Raw genomic sequence first — 19,090 nt, forward strand, 5'->3', positions numbered from 1 at the left:
TTAAAAAAATTTGACGGGTCCGGGTCTGGGTCCAAAGGTGAAAATTCGGACCCGGACCCTAAACTTTTTTTTTTATTTTAAATATCTGATTTCTTAATTTATTTCTAATATAATGAAAAGTTCAAAACATCTGCGCAGATAAAGCCCTAAACTCCACAGTCTACTTACTCCACTACTTCAGTAATCCTAATTTCTCTTTCTCCTCTAACATCTCTCATCTCTGCGCCTCCATTGCCATGCGCCATCTGCCCATCCATCGCCATCGCCATCGCCATCTTCTCCACTTCAGTCGAGACTCGAGACTCCAGGTACTCCCTATCTTTGGTTTTCTTTAATTTCTCTTTAATTTGGTAGTGATTTCAATGTATTTTGTGGTTTTATTGTGTTGAAGAACCGCCATTAATTTGAAGCAATATCAATATCATTATCTGTTGTGTTGAAGAACCGCCATTAATTTGAAGCAATATCAATATCAATATATGTTGTGTTGAAGAAAAATCACAAATAATTTCAATATCAATTTCTGTTTTCAATATCAATATCAATTTCTGTTTTCATTTTTGTTTCTGTTTTCATTTCTGATTTCTGTTTTCAATTAGTTTGTAATTTCTGTTTTGAATTAGTTTCTGATTTCTGTTATGATTTAGATTTATTGTTATGATTTTGATATGAAATCTATTGATTGAAGTGTTTTGCCGTTTAAAGAAGTGTTTTAGTTTTTGATTATGATTTCTGTTTTGAAGTTTGTAATCACAAATTATTGTTATTGATTTCTGTTATATGTAATTTACGTTCTAGTAATTATTTTGTATTTGATTTTCATGGACTCGAACAAGTGTTTGTAATACGATAATAAGTTGCTTACAAAAATACAAAAAGACTCGAAAAAGATTCAATTTTGACAAATCACAGAGGCTTTGTATAGGACCCATTAAGGACCCTAGACCCTATTAAATCCGTAGAGTTCGGGTCTGGGTCTGAAAATTCTGGACCCTTAGGGTCCGAATCCGGGTCTGGATCCAAAAAAAATAAAAGGGTCCGGGTCCGGGTCTGGCCAGACCCGCCCCATGACCATCCCTACTCCCCATTAACAAATAACTTCTCACTTCTCCCTCTAAATCTTATAACTAACCTCACTTACCTATTATAAATTAAATCAATTACCCTTAATTCATTCACATTATTACTCATACTTTCTTTTTCTCCTACAAACTCTTCCTCCATCTTCCAATTGCTTAAAATTTAATCAAAGAAAAGGCAAAATTTTGATATTAAAGGTATGTAATTTCATCTCTTTATAATATTATTCTACCAATCAATCCAAATTACACATTTTGTATTTGATAAAAAAAAAAAATATTTCTGACTATATTCCCGGCAACCACCTGAGTACTCGCTGGTGTATGACTTCGGTTGCTAGAGCCAAATCGGCCGGTCACCTTTTTTTTCTTCTTTCTCCTCTCTTTCTTCACTCCCTTCTTCTGTTGCTTCTCTTTTTATTCGGCTGTATGCGTAGTATTTTGGTGACGGAATTCTTAGTTTTGTACTCTTTAATTCCTTTACATTATAAACCAAAATACTATCTTCTTTTTATTTTTTTTTAAGTCATTCCTATAATTTTAATCTTTATTCTTTCTTTTAAAAAAAAATATAAAAAAAAGAGTCTTTTAATTTATTTATTTTGATGGGTTGATCGGGGTATTAAATTGAGATATATTATTTTCTCGTGTAGACAGCGGATTCGTAGACAGAGATTATTAGAAGCGTACGTTGTCTAGGATCGCGTGACAAGTTAATTCTCAATGTCCATCTAATTAGGACTATCCCGTTAGTATTATGTGCTAAGTGATAATTAATGTGTTTAAATGGGTGCATGATTTGATATGACATTATTTTGTATGATATTATATTTATAGATTCTCAAATTAAATTTACTATTATTTTTATCAAACTTGAATTTATAATTACTATTTTGATAAAATTTATATTTTTTTATTTATATAACGAAATTAGATACGGTTTAATTTGAAAGAGAAATACTTATAATAATAATATTATTATTTTGATGAAAGTTATATTATTATTTTAATAATAATTTTAAATGCGATTGAATTTGGGAGAAAAATATTCTTGAGATATATTTTTCTGGGAAAAACCTATGATCAAAAAATAAAATGTATAATGTATGTTTGATTATATGTTTGTGTGCTCGCGACTAATTATTAAAATATATTAAATCATGTAAAGTGTAACATGAGGGAAATGAAGCTCTTATATTTGTTGTAATCCAAGTATAAGGGTGATGAACAGGTTGTCCTGTTTGGTTAGTATAGCTGCCGACAGGTATTATTATTTCTGATACTTGATACGATGTTTGGTCTTCCTTCTATTTGTTGTGATCCAAGTAGAAGTAGTGTGAACACTAGGGTTCCCTGAGACTACTCTGCTGGCCTTGAATTATTTGGGGTGACGACATCTTGATGAAGTAGGTATAGGGGTAAAGCCTCGGCCTACTGGCGTTCTCGTTCCCTCAAATTAAAAAATTTGATTATGTGTTTGTCATTATTAAATATCAAATTAATAAATTGATTTATGTGATATTATATATATTGTTTTCTCAAATTGTTTTTCTTTTAAACTCAGCTATTAATTATTTTCTAAAATTATTTTCAATTTGATTATATTTTATTTTGTTAAATCATTTTCAAACTTAATCGTTTTACGGGATGGAGTTGGATTTACTCAATTTCCTGATTTTGGGAGTTTTTCCCTTGTTTTTCTTGCATTCTTATGTTGTAGCTTATTGATTGCGTGGGAATCGTGGAGTGAGGATCACCTAGAAACATAGCTTTTGTTAGAGTCGTATTTCAGTTTAAATTTTACCTTAAGTTGTTTAAATTTTATATAGACATAGATTGCGTTTCAGTCTTCTCTTATGTTGTAAGACCCTTTGTTGGATTTAAAGTTATTAAGTTATTTCTTGAACCTTCGAGGGACCTACCATTACTCCATCCTTTGTAATTACATGCCCCAATAATGCTACCTTTTCCAACCAGAATTCACATTTTGAAATCTTGGCATATAACTTATTCTCTCTTAAAATCTCTAAAACTTTCCTCAAATGAGCCTCATGCTCTTCTCGATTCATAGAGTATACTAAAATATCATCAATAAAAACAACTACAATATTATCCAAATAAGGCTGAAAAGTTCTATTCATAAGGTCCATAAAGATAGCAGGTGCATTAGTCAGTCCAAAGGGCATGATTGTGAACTCATAATGGTCATACCTCGTTCGAAAAGCTGTTTTGGCTATATCTTCTTCTGCAATTCGTAATTGATGATAACCTGATCTCAAATCAATCTTTGAAAATACTCCTGCACCCCTAAGTTGATCGAATAGATCCTCAATTCTAGGAAGTGAATACTTATTCTTCACCGTCACACTATTTAAATCCCTATAATTAATACATAGTCTCAATGTTCCATCTTTCTTCCTAACAAATAATACTGGGGCTCCCCAAGGTGATACACTTCCTAACAAATAATCCCTATAATCAATACTTATTCGAAAGTGAAGAAAATGGCGTAATGAAGTTTAAAGGGAGATGGTGCATACCGCATGACGAGGAGCTTAAGACTAAGATTATGACCGAAGCCCATAATTCCCCATACTCAATACATCCTGGTGGTGATAAGATGTACAAGGATCTTAAGTATTGATTATAGGGATTTAAATAATACTCCCTCCGATCTTTTAATTTAGTCCCATTTCCTTATTTGGCAAAACCTTTGAATTAGTCCCATTTCTATTTTTGGCAATCCTTTTTTACTTAAATACCCTTAGTTCACACAAGTAATTACGAATATACCCCCATATACCTTACTTACCCAACTACCCTTCACTACTTATCCTTCACTACTTACCCTTTACTATTTACCCTTTTTAATGGACCCCACACAACCCTTAATATCCGTGCCCAACCTATATGGGACTATATTGAAAGATCGGAGGGAGTATTACATTAACTAACTATTAATGGGGAGTTATTTATTTTTTTTTATTATTTTTAAAAATTCTGAAATTTATTTATTTATTTATTATTATTATTATTCTTTTTTTTTTAAAAAAAAAAGAAAACGGATGTTACAATAATATTACATTAACTAACTATTAATTGCAAGCACAAGGTGCGACAACCATAATCCGGTCTAGCAACGAGGAGCCGGTGAGGAAGATTGCGCAAGGCATGCTTCTCGGCACGCAGTTACTAATTGCGAACATGGTCAAACAAGTCAACAGGCCTGTTCGCAGTTAGTAATTGCGAACAGTTTGTTTGCGTTATTAAAAAATTAGCACCTGTTTGCAGCTTGTAACTGTGAACAACACCAAACCTCAGGTTTGAAAATTAAATGCTTATTTTTTGAAATAAGTTGACTTTTTGTCTTATTTTGTGCTTTTTTTTAATAAATTATCTTATCTATTTTATTTTTTCTCGAAAATAAGCGTTTTTATATTTAAAAAATTTCAAAATATGTTTCTGATACATTAATTTTCTAAAATACGTGTTTTATGGTCTGAATTTGAGTTTTTATTTTGTTCACTATTAGATAAAAGTTGGATCAAAAAGTCAAAAAAGTTAGTGGAGAAGTTTGGCAGATAATTGATAATTGATTACAATAGTTAACTTGACCAGCTGATTTTGAACTCACTGATATGAACAGCCTGTTCAAAAACAACATATTCATATCAATAAATTGTTCAACCAGCTAATTTACCAAACATTAGCAATGGCTGGTTTGAACACTTAACCCTTTATTTGTATAAAAATAAGCTAATATTGCTTAATAAGTTATTTTGCCCAACACCTCATGTGTATTGTTGCTTGATTTTAATAACATAAAAGTGAACAATGGTGACCTGGCCAAAGTAAGACAACCCCTTGTCTGTTGTTACTAACAAGGGCTTGATTTGTTTGACAAAGTCACTCTTGTTCGCTGTAAGTAACAGCGAATAAGATGTATACTGACCTTGTTGACTTTTTTCTTATCCAATAAAACTAGTTGTAGTAATGTTTATAGTAGTTGTAGTTTAGTTCATTGTTAATAAGAGTAAATAAAGATTTTATAAAAGCAAATAATATTGTCTACCTTCATTCCAATCAAACACTAACTTTTGTCTCTCAATATTTCATCTCAATTGATATATAATATGCTTGGTTGTAATAAAATTTAAGGTATTAATTATATATTTTTTTTAGATGTCAAAGAATGGTATTAATAAAGAGAAGTGTTACTACGGTTATGATGTTAAATATGATTGGGATTAGAGCGATTTTGATCCATGTCATCGTTTTATTGCATGTCCTCTTTAAATTGATGAAGCATTGGTTTGTAGTTATTTTAGGTGGGTTGTTTCAGAAGGCACATAATAGCAAAAAAAAACATAATTATTAAGCTTGTTAAGGAGAATAAAAAGCTTTAAAATGAGGTAGTTAGAGGGCTTGAACCGATGAAATACAAATGGCACAAAGGAGGGAAGCAACGAAGAGAATTATGAGAAAATTCGAGAAGTAATATCGATATATGAAGTTTCATTCAAAGATGAACAAGAGTATCCAAATATATATGGACAAGGATTTGTAACTTTCTTGACCAAACAACTTGTGTTTATGACAAAATAAATTGAATTAAATAATTTCATCCCTCATCACTCTATATACAGAGTTTCATTCCCCATTGTGTTATTTCAACGCTACATTTCATATTAAATATAATGTCACGTATGTCTTGCCAAGAAACATAACTTAAAACAAACAAGTTTGTTCATTGGTTAAGCACAACTAGAGAATTATCTTGAATTATTTTAAATATCTTTAAAAGACCAACATTGTTAAGTTATAATTCATTGAATAATAACTAAATAAAATACTTAATTCATGAACAAGTATAATTCACCACTAAATATTATAATTCAAAAAAACAAACATAAAGTATTAAAATTAATCAATAAGTACTTTAATTCAAATGAGGATGAGTAAGTGGAAGATTACTTTGGAAATCCGTGGCTCTATTTGAATGAACAAGACATAAAAATAAACCCTAAATGACATAAAAGCTTAAAATAAGTTTTTTTTTTTTTTTTTTTTTAAAAAAAATTTTTTTTTACCTTAAATCAACCCAAACATGTCCCAAAACACTTTAGTATTTCTAAATTGAAATAAATGAATACTTAATGTATTTGAAAATTTTAGGTTGACAATGGACTTGGTATGAGAGAGCAGTTACACAATCATCTTCCGGATCATTTTGTCTCATCCCCAATTATAAAAGGTAGAGTGATAATAACTTTTGAATTTTTTCTTATAGCATTTCTCTTTTACTCGTAACAGTGTTGGACTAGAGCAGATAGAGATAGCATTGCCATGAAAAGTACTAAGTTCTGTTTGCAGAATGTCAACAACAAAATATAAGATAAAAACTAAACACAAAAATTGTGATAGTTGAAGAGTTTTCTTTACATATTACGGAGGATTATGTTACAAGGCAAAATGGGCGGACAGGTGTGATATGCTTATCCTCATATTCATACCCACTACTCATAGGCCCATGGTGAGTAAAGTTTTCGAATACATGTCTGCCCACTTGGATATTCAAATTCATCCACATCCATTATAGTCAATTGGATATGTCCATACTTGCCTCACATTCACTTCAAGTCGTATGCTTCATAAAATCGTAATCCCTTATAAATTTAATTCTATATCTAATTTTATTAAAACCAAAGAGTAATAAAACAACATTAGTATTCGTAAGTATTCAGCATGAGTTTTTAATAAAAATCTACAAAATTGATATAAAATAATACATTATAGATATAAAGCAGGTTGGGTGGATATAGAGTTGGTAAGACCTCATATCCACCACCTACCAATTATTCATGGCCAGTAGGACTTTTCATACCAATATTCACAGTTACTCACTACCACATATTCATAATCAACTAGAACAGATGCAGTGCGAAACACGTATAATCTTACCCGCATCCCATCCTACTATTATGTCATGTAAACTAGACATGTAAGAAACATACATAATCTTACTCCTTGAGGTTCAAAAAATGACTAGAAAGTGACGTATTTGGGAAAGAACAAGAAGTCAAGTTAGAAGAAGAGGAAGAAAGAGGTGTAATGTTAAGAGTATTCTTGTTCCTCATCAAAAGTAAGGGATCAATAATCAATTCTTTGTCTTCTTCATGGATGGTCTCCAACATTTTTACTCTTCTCTTCATAACATTAACAAATTGTGGAGGCACAACTTCTAAGGCTAGCCTTGCTCGTATACCCGAACTTGTCATTATTACTAATAATTTAATTTTAATGGAACAGGAAGTAATAAAGAGTGTTTTAAGGCGTACTACTATTGCAGATGAAAGGAGTGTCAATCATATGTTGGGTATATAAAGGAAGGAACGAAAAGATGGACCTCACAAATATTGGATGTTGCACTTCATGTGTCTCGCAAATTATTTAACAACTTGTGCCGTCAATTACTTTCCGCAATTTTAATGCTTTGAAATCGACCCTTTTCCTCGATTTTCTAATCTAGCGCTTCTATTAGATATCGTCTTTTAACTATTGGTTACACAATTTTAAATAAGGATTCTCTATTTAAAGTTGCTTAACATATATATAAAACTTGTCTCATAGTGATCACTTTATACAACACTAATGTAGAAACCTGTGTAATGCACAGTTATTTTAGCATCGACGTATATAAACATAGGATATTAAAGAAATAAAGCCAGAAATATTATGCAGTTGAAACACTTAATTTTAACAGTTACATGTATAAATAAACTCTGTAATTTTAAAAATTAATTGTTAACTATATATTATGTAGTATATTATATTCTCTAATCTACTCTTTTTAGCTATAGATAAATATAGTCAATAAAGCTTTTAACTGTAGAGATATTGGTCAATATCAAATGTCATGCTTTTTTCTTTAGCCAATAAATGAGTTCCATTTGGCAAAGTCTCTTTAGTCATGACACTTAAAAATTTTCAAGCTTTTTAGCATAATGTATGATCTTGTGTTCCCTAGTTTGATTTATCAGGTGCTAAACATATATATGGGTAAAAGAAACAAATAAAACAAGGTGAAACACGAAATTTCCTATCCTCACAGGTATTAGCAGATTATCGATTATAAATCAGAAAGCGCCAACTTTATTATGTTATATAAGAAAAAAAATTAGGAGGCTAAGATTTGAAAATCTTCAATTTTAAAATTATACTTAAAATCACAAACACATTTCTTTATTATAAAATAATAAATAATATTTTAATTTTGTATGAGTGAGCATCGTAGAGGGTTGAACCTCTTAGGTTGATCAATATAAATAAGGCATAAAATTGATTGAATTGATCCTTAAACGGTTTACATGATTCTGTAATTACTTAAACAAAATAAGTTTAAGTAAGTTATTTATAAATATAACCTTTTTTTGAAATCATAAATCTTATAATATCATTAATTAATATATCATTTGGATAATTTATTTGCTGGGAAATAACAAAATACTGATGGTAATATCTTATAAATGTGTACCAAATATTTTAGATATAGATGTATGCTATAAATCCAATATCCATTTGGATAAGACTCAAAATTCGTTGTTTTGTCGGGATCAAAAATCCTGAAATTCCCTTTTTAGTAGCCTATAGAACAATATAATGAAGGTCTACGTGGAAAATATAATTATCAGGACATTAATTATGAAAGATGATAATGATATTTTATTTAAGAGTAAAATTAATTTATGCTTGGTAAACTGCCTCTTGGCAACATGTTTGTGGTTATCTATTTTTATATTCACCTCTTGACCTATTCTTCCCGGCAAATTGGCAGTGACAAATATTAAAATCCAAAAAACACATATCCATAATATACCATATACTTAATCGGTCTCCATGAATTAGCCCCCATTTGTTTTTAGCAAAAAAAATTAAAATATTAAATATAGTAAAATATTAAGAAATAAGAGAGAAAATATTAATAGTAATAGTGATAGTGTCATATTTATAAATTGAAATTTAATAAATTTACTAGAACAAATTAAAACATAAAATATGACAAATTTATTGGGAGGCAGTAAGCTCCAACTTGGATATGGCTAGCTGCTATTGTCATTGATTAATTCTATATCTTGAGAGCTATTTAATTTCGACATAAGAACGTTTGTATTTTTGCTTACTTTTCATGTGATTTTTGCAATTGGATAAATGTTGTAATAAGTTATCTTGTTTGCTTGATGATATAAGCATTTTAGAACATTTAGTTTAGCCAAGGATCAATTAAATTGAGGAAAAAAAATTTAATTCAAGAACTAACTATTGAAAATATAATGCAAATACAAATAAAACAAACCGATTTGTATTTCCCTTGTGTGGATGGCAAAGGAACTCCTTGCTTTGTAAATCACCAAATGGACACCATGAAGATAAGGTTGCGACAATCAGAGAAGTTGCTCGGAAACTTGATATGAGTAGAAGGCGTTCATACACTTTCCTATTGTGATATTTCTCCCACAAAGGTGCTTGGGATGATAAATGAAATTCACAATGACATACAATCTACACAACAAAATCCTAGCATAAGGAAATTGCAATAGTAAATACAAGTGTTGTAGTGAATTATGAACTTTGATGATATTAAGAGTTAATTACTCTCTCAATATTATCTCATGAAAGGAAGAACAAGAATAAGAGTATTCTTAAGAGAGAAATCATAAATCATATGAAATTGGGATGGAATGTCCCATGGCATGCAACCTCTATTTATAGAGCTATGCATTAAACAATACCTCCTTTTGAAACAAAAGTGTTTCACCAAACAAAGCTTTTTCACCAAGCAAAGCTTATGAAACAAAGTAATGTTTCACCAAGCAAAGCTTATGAAACAAAGTAATGTTTCACCAAGCAAAGCTTATGAAACAAAGTAATGTTTCACCAACCAAAGCTTATGAAACAAAGTAATGTTTCACCAACCAAAACTTATGAATCAAAGTAATGATTCATCAAATTCTTTGATCAAATTCTTTGAGGCATTTAATTTGGACTTATAATATATTTATTTAGTCCCACTACTATACTAAGTATGTAGTATGTACAAATCTAGGTCTATATACTCTAAATGTTCAACACTAACAATTATATAAAAGTGACAAACATAAAACTTTATTGAAGCGTTGATTGGTTTGACTATTGAAAAAATTGGCTGAAGTTGTCAATTGGTTTAACCCATTCAAAATATTAATTGTAAAGTCGACTATTTATAGTAGCTGTTTTAACCAGCTGTTATGAAAGTATTTGGTAAATTTATTTGTTGACTGTTTATTAGAGATAAAGTAAATAAAAAAACAATGAAAAAAGCTACTCCAAGTGGCTTTTTAATTTTAACTTAAAAGTCAATTTTTTGATTTTGATTTAAAAATCAGCTTTTTTATTAGCTTAAAAGTTGTTTACTAAACACTTATGTTAATTGTTGTTTCACTAACCTAAAACTAAGAGTCGAAAACCAAAAAAAAAAAAACAAAGAAAAAGTTAATTGCCTTCTCTAAAACGAGGTTGGAACTTTAAAACTAACAAACGAAATATCAGTGTAATCGCATAAAATAATATTTAAAAGAGGGTTTGACTTTTATTCTTCATGGTACCCCCGAAATGCAGCAGTCAGACAGTAACCAGATCATACTATCTCGTCATTACATTTCAGTTAAAATACCATGAAATGCACTAGTACATTCTATGCAATAGACAAATGAAGTAAATATTGCCCAACAAAAATTAAATGGAGTGTTATTTGTTTAACAAAACTTCATTTATGTGTGGTCATTAGCATGAGATTTAAAACAGTGGCGGATCCAGCACGATGTTATTGAGATCAGTTGACATCACTAGAATTCAAATTAAAATCAAATATTACATGTAAATATATCCTATATGAGTTGGTTAGTATATGACATCACTCTTTTTTTTTTTTTTTGATGAATCTGCCACTGGTTTAAAAGGGCATCCAACTCTCACAATTTCCTTTCATCTACAAGGAAATTCATCTTTAAGCTACTCATCCAATGATAATTACGGAGGATTTGACTTTATGTTATTAGCCATGTTCTTATGGAGCAAGTAATCAACATATCAGATAAAATACCATGAAATGCACCAGTACATTGTTGCAGATTTCTTTTTTGTTTTATTTGTTGAGGAAATACTATCTAACTGCTTGGAATTGCTCAAGAAATGTCGAATACAATTACGGGTAAATCACATCATAGCTCAACTTCTATAAATTATGACAAGCACCAAAGGTTGAAAACAGCAATACTGTGCAGCCAAAACTGTAAACAATGGATAATGGTGGACAGAGGCCAGTAAAGAAGGATAATGTTCCAGATTCGACAAAGCGCAAACCAAACAAGGTGCTTGGAAACGCATTAAAGACATTTTCACCGGAAAGCCTCCTTCAGGAGATCAGGGAGGTTCAAAGGGTGCAAGAGTTGCACCTGAATGATTTTATGTCTTGGTATCGATTGGCTATCAGTTATTCATGTTGTAGCTTATTTGTTTCGGTTTGTGTAATCTTCTTGTGTGTTGTTATATTCCAGTTAATAATGTACTCCATCCTTTATGTGAATCTATGAAAACATAAAAGCTGTAATTTTTAGGGTCTTTATACCAGTTTGAGTTGCATCCATCAAGTCAATTTGTTTCAATGATATTAAACCAATTATTTTGAAAAAAAATCTAAGGCTCTATTTCTGTTGAAAAGATTTAATTTTTACCTACGTAGCAAGCACGAAAGTCTGCTGTTCCATATCATCTCTTAAAAGCAGATACAAAGCTCTCTGTTGTCCATTATTTTGTGCTCGATTCAACGCATATCTCTGCAGTAATCAATTCCTATCTCATGATTTTGTGCCCGCCTTTTGCTGCCTTTATTTCCCAGCAGAAAAAATTCTGCTGAAAGATCAAGTATTTGTATTTAAGAAAACTTCCAAGTCGGAATTACTATGCACATAAACTGAACAAAGTGACTAAAATTCTAGGCATCAATCAATTCAGAGCCTTGATTTCTAGAGCATTTTGACAGCAGATGCATTCATGATTTAGCTAAGGCCTACGAAGTTAAATTTGAGAATCAAGAAAGTTTACCATGTTTTACCAAGAGTGACCAGAATGCATTCATGCAAATAGAAATACTAAAGCTATAGTCAAATGACATAACGTAAGAATTTGGCTAAATGAATTATAGAGAACAATTTCAGTAAGGAAGTGTTTGCAATGAAGATTTCATTTGACATTATGGAATCAAGATCTGGAATCTAAAAACATAAATTTGAATTTAAAGTTCTTGGAAAATCAGATTTGATAAAAATTGCTATTTGCTAAACAAGAAATCTGTTCTGCAAAAATTGAGTGAAAAGCATAGTTCCTCGGGGAAGCATACGAAGTTTGAGGTAAAAGTAACAAATGAAATGTGATGCCTTCTGAAAAAACACACATATAAGTGCATATTTGATGCAAAACTATGAGCATGAGATCTACAAATAGAAAACACACACACACACACACACACACATATATGTGTGTGTGTGTAAAAACACACAGGAAACTTGTATTGCGCCAAGAGGAGCCTAGTACTAACTTCCCTTGAATTCAAACTCGGCTCACAAACGCCAGAAGTGTTGAGTGTCATAAGTGTGAGTTCATTAGGAAACTTAAATTGAGTTTGCTTTTTTTTTTTTTTTACTTGTCCATACGGAGGGTAACAGGCTGTTATTGAGTTAAGTCAAGATGAATACTACTCTCCTCATGTTTGAGCCTGTTTAGTTTATAGGGTCTCGAGTTTCAACTTGAAATAGTAATAAAGCTCAAAATTTTCGTCCAATATTGTTTATCTAAGAACTATTTAAATAAAAATCAATTCATAAACGGCTCATTTATTAGAGTACAGTTGCCAAATGAGCTCGAGTTTCTAAACAAGCTTTTGTGTTTTGCTAATCAATCTAATTAAATAACCTCAGCTCTTTCAACGTTCAATATGCTCTTTCAACATTCTCTAAATTGTTTCCTTGTTGTAAGCTGTAGAATTTTGTTTGAATGTAACATAAGAAAGCAATAATTATAGATATGTTAGTCCATTCTGTAATCTTTCAGTTTTCATAACATAATTCTATTCTGTTCATTTTGTGTGAAGTCTAAAATACCGTAAATTTTGGCAATCTCAAAACAGAAAAATTGAAACCTAAACAACAAGCTGAAGATAGTAATTGTGGCAAAACTTCAATGGAAAACATTAAAAAATAGTCTATATGCTGATTATTTAGAAAGTCAGTCAACGCACAAAATTTAGCCTCCCGTAGATGAGAGCATCTCATTAATGTATGCTACGGCACATCATGGAAAATAGTATTTGTTATTACCTCTTTCATGTCGACCAGGCACATGAATCTTCATTTTCGTATCACCTCAGACTCTGAAGCTGCTCTTGCAACAACAACTTTTGCCGTTTATTAGATTCCAGGCTACATTCCACCTCCTTTTTCAATGCTATGAGTTCAGACTTTCTCGTCTCAGCAGCTTGTATTTCATGATTTTTCCCTAAACTGTTGCTCTCTTGAATGAGCTGAAGGGTTAGTTAACTATTAACTACACTGCCCTTTGAATTATAAAATCTATATGCTAACACAAGCCAATTGAGAATGTACACTTAGATAAAAAATGATTCACTGCATAAGTTAGACGACAGGCTTACCGTGGAATCAATTTGGAATAGACATTGATCCCCACTTAAGTTAGATGAACACTAAGCAGTGCACTACTCGTGTGGCCATAGAGATTTGAATCAAAGGGATACAAGTTGGTGCATAAGGATACATCATGTGGAATAAAGAAGTGAAAGCAGTGATAAAGAAGAAAGGAGAATGTTAGATAGCTCTAGGAAATTGTAGGGATGGCATCGCCAAATACTAGGAGAAGAGGTGTACAGGACTCTAAGGAAGAGGAAAAGCATATTTATAAGATGTCCAAAAGGCAAAGATGAATGGCTAAGGACATCAAAATAGTGAAATGCAGTAAGGATAAAGACCAAAGAAATTCTAGTGCATGCAGCAGGATGAAGAAATATACGGATAGATGGAAAAGATATACCAATGAGTTGATAAATGAAATTAGGAAAAGGGTTATAGAAGACACCACTATTAAGGTTTCGGAAGAAAATCAATTACTTATGACAAGGATTTGAAAAAAGAGGTGGAAAAGGCATTCAACAAATTGAAGCCTAAAGAAAGTACTTGGACGCGAAGGGCAAAAAAATGCTAGGAGGAAGAGCACCTGAATCCTAATCTATAAGAACGAAACAGAAGTATAAGACTGTTTAAATTATCGAAGAATGAAACTAATGAGCAGGGGTTGAGATTTTTGACTAAAATGTACTAGTGGAGATATGTGTTATGCGAAATTCAAAAGATAGGGTTCAAGGATACGTAAAAGGAAGTGAGGACATGTGGAAGAGGGATGCATGATTTTCCTATTACGATCAGATTGCATAAAGGATCCTCTCTAAACCCTTCTAATTCAAAGATTCTTGGATGAACAAACACAATCAGTTGAAGATCACATATTGTACTATGGTATATGCATTTTGCAGATGATAAATAAATGGAGCAGGTTTAGATTTCAGAGATATGGAACTAAAGTTGTACGCTTATGGGATTAGACTTAGTCGTAAAGAAAATTAAGTATATGGTGTGCAAGTTCGACAGTTAAAGGGTGCCAAACAAAGACCACCTGTAAATTAGAGAATCAAATTATCATTAAGTGAGTGTTTTAAGTACCTTGATTAATTGTTTGAAGGAAATAAGAGATTGACAAAAATATCAATCATATGATTCGATGTGGGTGGCTTAAATGAAGAAGAACTGTAGGGTGATCATGCCATTGTCGTGGAACAGAAAATTTAAAAAGGAAAATTTTAAATGAAGACATACAAATGAAGCAAATGTCGCGTAAATTGAGAGCTATTCGAAAAGATCAAAAGTCTCTTCTACGGAGCATTCTGCTGCTGCTCAGCACAAAATGCAGAAGACAGATATACTCTTTATACTCCCAGATGCATATTCAGCAGAACGTAATGAATATTGATGTCTAAGAAGCTCAAAGGAAGTACATCTAATCTAGAGAAATGGCTTAGCGTTGAGAAACTTAACCTCAAACAGAAATCAAGGATACATAGGCTTCAGCTTGGAAATTCTAACTTCCATTCAAACTGAGGAATTTGGTTTTCATAATAACTTTGTTAGTACTGCTGCATTGCTGCTTTCACCCTTTCTTCAATTCATAAAATTTAATCATCATCATACCCTGTAAATCCCGCATATAGCAAGGGTCCGGAGGATAGAAGACAAACAATACATACCCTTACCCCGTCCAAAGAAAAGGCAAGAAGCCCCCTTAATGATGCCTATAACTAAGCACGTAAGACCTATAATTAGTAGCATGTTTCTAGTTTTATTATTTCTCTTTTTGAAAAATACAAAATGTATTTTCCAGGAAATTGTACTTCTATACTTGATATGTAAAGGATTATAGACCTTTTGCCTTCTGTTCTATGATATCCAAATCATTCAAAATTTTGACGAACACAAGGATTATTGAGGTAACTATCTTATCAAGGGCTATAAAATCTTTACAGAAATCAAAAAAAGCAAAAGGCATGGATCAAAACTCATCAAATTTGGTATCATAGGGAAACTCAAAGAGCTCATGGAAAGCAAAACCACAACTATGCAAGAACAACTGCAAACATGAACCAGTTTCCTGTTTTTTCAATTTTTACTTCAATACATAACTCACCTTATCCTTAGCAGACCTCAAATCCTTCACTTTGCAACCAATCTCTTCGGCAGACTTGTCAACTTTTTTCTTAAACTCGTTCATTTCAGAGCAGTTCAGACTATAAAATTTGTCTCTCTCTTTTTCCAATTGCACAAGCTCCTCTATCTCAACTTTCAAATCCCTAGAATTCCACACACTTCATTCAGCACAAATTTAAAGAACTAAATCAAATCCGTATCAAACAACACGAAACACTTATCTCAGCACAAATTTAAGGAATTAAATCAAATGAAATAGCTTAACATGGAATAAATGTAATGGAGTTTGTTATACCTCAATTGTTGAACGGAGGTTTGATATTTTCGATCGAGGAATTCAATTAGGGATTTGAGAGAAGATATTTTGAAGTTGTCGGATGCAAGTTTATGATCTAACATCAAGCAATTCTGCTCCAGTGATCTGATTTTTGCGTGTTTGCCGGATAATAAAAGAGATTTTTTCCTTTGTAATTCTTTTTCGTCCTAAATGAAATCATTTTCAGAATGTGAGAGAGGAGAAAGACACGATAATGATGGTGAAGATGATGAACAGGAGAAAACCTGGAGAAGAGAAAGTCTCTGATTGCGGGTGATCTCCATGTCTCCAAGCCTTTCTTTGAATGCAGATTGAAGCGCCATTGTTGATTTCTGTTATTCTGTAACTCACTTTACTCGTTTATATTGCTGTTAGCGCCATTTTTCGCTGTATGAAGGATTCAAGGACTCTAGTATTCCAATAATAGTCCTACCTCTGTTTCTCGCTAAGATTTTATTTAGTTGAAATGATTTTTATTTATTTACGACATAGTCTCTGTGCGATGTACGATTTTATCAAATTTTTTGACATATTTGTATATTATAATTATATTTCGTTTCACTTTAAACAGTTGTATATGTTATGTACATTATATCATATATTGCATTGTGCGCAATATAATTATGTTATACTTTTGTTTTTTTATTTGAATAAAAGAGCAAATAGTTCGTACATTGAGTACAATACGAAATTATGAGTTTTTTTAATAAAAAATAACATACCAATTTTCGCTAACAAAAATAACTATTACATTTATTACTATTAATAATATACTTTAAAATCAAATATAAATACATAGAAATATGTAAATTATTTTATTAGTTTTAACGACAAAGATAATTTTTTTCTCACAAAAAATATAAGTGACTTATGTAATGATAGTCACAACCCAAATTATATTGGAATTAATCATTGCATTTAAGTAACTAAGAGTATAAATAACAAAAAAAATCCTAATAAAAGTATATTATGTTTAAATCATCTCAAAATATGCAATATATTAAATAATATTCATTTGATAAATAAAATTGAAAATATTTTATAAATAATTAAAATAAATAAAATATAATATATAGTTTTCGAATACATTAAATACGGTTTGACTTAAAAAGTAAAAAAAATAATTCATAAGAATAATAATAAACACAAAATAAGAAAGTAGTAAGTCAAATATAGTCATAATAACAATGACGTCATCATTAAATTTCAGTGGGAAAATTTTTAATGAGGAAGCAACACGTAAGCAATTTTAAAAGGTGATGATGTCAGTCGTGTTTTGTTTTAGTAATAGTTACAGATATTGATTTCATTTTTATTGATTGAAATTAATATTTAATAATTGTAATTGATTTTTAGTTATAAATTATAATTAATTTTATCGGTTAAAATTGATTTTTACTGGATAATTGTTTTTTACTATTAAAAGTGATTTTTACCATTTAAAACATATTTTTAATGATTACTGCGCGTCCAGTTTTTTGTTCTTCCTGTTTTCTTTTCGCATAATTTTCTAAGTAATTTTTTAACTTTAGTATCTCTAATTAGACATCATAAAAAATTATAAAAAATATATGATAATAAAGTGTACATTGAAACGAATCAAACAAAATCTCACATAGATATATTATATCTTATGTATCTCTCTAAAATTATAGTTAAAGTCAAATATTCTATATGAGAAGAACATTAAAAAACGGAGGAAATACTTATTTTCTTAAGGTGAACTACACAAAGTCTTAGCCTTCATCTGTCCTAAGCCTAGCTTATAATCCAAAAAAATTAAAAAAATTAAATAATATCTAAATTTGATCAATGATGCGGGGACAAGGAGTCAAGGGCCAAAGGTGTGTTGGTTTTAACTTTAATCTTTTTGGCCCGTTAGAATAGTTAACAAAAAAAATATTTAGTAGATGATTTTTAAACAAGTAATAACCAAAGAGTTATGAGTAATTTTTTAATTAATTTTTAGCCTTTTGGTCCATTCTTTTCAATAAAGACTCAATATACAAAAATTAGTCTTTTTACAAAACAACTAAAAAATTATCTAATAAAAATACTTTAAATCAATAACTCTATCAATAGTCATTTGTCATGCAAACTCAAAGACTACAACACACAAAATTAATAGTTCACACACCTAGAGCTTGTTTTTATTATTAAAAAAAAGTTAAATGTAATTTAGTGAATATGTATTGGGCATATAATAACAAATAACAATGACTTTTTATAGATAATTTTTTATTTTGTTCATGTACTTTGCAAAATATTTGTCAACTAAGTAACTATGACAACCACTCATAGATTTCATATATTACTTAAAATTAATGTATATTTTACACATTATTTTAGCAGGAAGTTTAGAATGCATGAATTTATTATTATTATTACTATTATCATTACCACCCTTAAAATGCTGTCAAGCATAAACTGATCTAGTGTCTTCTGACTCATACATGGAGTACATGATACATATTTTATCTTTAACAAGAATAAGATTGCGGACATTAACTATCTCTTAAAAGAAATTTCGTCCTCAAAACTAAAATAACAAAGACTTAATTTTATGACTGCATTAACATTATTAAACAACAAAAAAACACTTAATATATCAAAACAGTGAGACATATCTAGGGCTGACAAAAGCTGACCCGACCTGCTAACCTGATCTGAAACCGACCCGAAATTAGCGGGTTTGGGTTTAGATTTTTGACCCAATTTAATTAAATGGGTCAACCCGACCTGATCTGTTTTAAATGGGTTAGGTTCAGGTTGAATATTTAAACCCGAAAAAAACTTGTTTAACCCATTTATTAAATGGGTCAATCAGGTCAGGT

At 30.7% G+C, this 19,090-nt stretch overlaps 1 protein-coding gene and 1 long non-coding RNA gene across 12 annotated transcripts; one reads left to right on the plus strand and one right to left on the minus strand.

The window, feature by feature from the left end:
• The first annotated feature begins 119 nt into the window (after window positions 1–119).
• Window positions 120–7,842, plus strand: LOC130814476 (uncharacterized). The gene is made up of 3 exons (XR_009042424.1): window positions 120–308; window positions 6,255–6,333; window positions 7,389–7,842. It is a non-coding gene; the product is annotated as an uncharacterized LOC130814476 (long non-coding RNA).
• A 701-nt stretch (window positions 7,843–8,543) lies between these two features.
• LOC130814474 (uncharacterized) lies at window positions 8,544–16,671 on the minus strand. 11 transcript variants are annotated; one of them, XR_009042421.1, is made up of 6 exons: window positions 16,502–16,671; window positions 16,236–16,423; window positions 15,921–16,098; window positions 13,490–13,692; window positions 11,849–12,026; window positions 9,499–9,653 (listed from the first exon to the last, which is right to left on the minus strand). XR_009042421.1 is itself a non-coding variant. In XM_057680553.1 (5 exons), exons 1-4 carry the CDS (start codon window positions 16,577–16,579, stop codon window positions 13,531–13,533), a joined length of 591 nt encoding a protein of 196 aa, XP_057536536.1. In that variant the 5' UTR covers window positions 16,580–16,671; the 3' UTR covers window positions 10,897–12,026; window positions 13,490–13,530. The 11 variants fall into 11 exon arrangements, 7 of the variants coding, with proteins under 7 accessions (XP_057536532.1, XP_057536533.1, XP_057536536.1 ...); XR_009042420.1 differs by having other exon boundaries at window positions 9,504–9,638; XR_009042422.1 differs by lacking the exon at window positions 9,499–9,653 and adding an exon at window positions 10,897–11,701.
• Window positions 16,672–19,090: the final 2,419 nt, after the last annotated feature.

The sequence above is a fragment of the Amaranthus tricolor genome, chromosome 6 (genome assembly GCF_026212465.1).
Source record: "Amaranthus tricolor cultivar Red isolate AtriRed21 chromosome 6, ASM2621246v1, whole genome shotgun sequence".
NCBI classification, from domain to species: Eukaryota; Viridiplantae; Streptophyta; class Magnoliopsida; order Caryophyllales; family Amaranthaceae; genus Amaranthus; species Amaranthus tricolor.

Bases quoted from the DNA above. Each gene is read 5' to 3' on its own strand.
- LOC130814474 (XM_057680549.1), bottom strand. From the start codon at position 16,579: ATGGCGCTTCAATCTGCATTCAAAGAAAGGCTTGGAGACATGGAGATC. The intron at 16,099-16,235 runs GTATAACAAACT...TGCTGAATGAAG, and splicing joins ACCTCCGTTCAACAATTGAG to TGTGTGGAATTCTAGGGATT. The intron at 9,639-15,920 runs GTGAGTTATGTA...TTTGTTGTGTAG, and splicing joins TGAGGTCTGCTAAGGATAAG to ATTGTATGTCATTGTGAATT.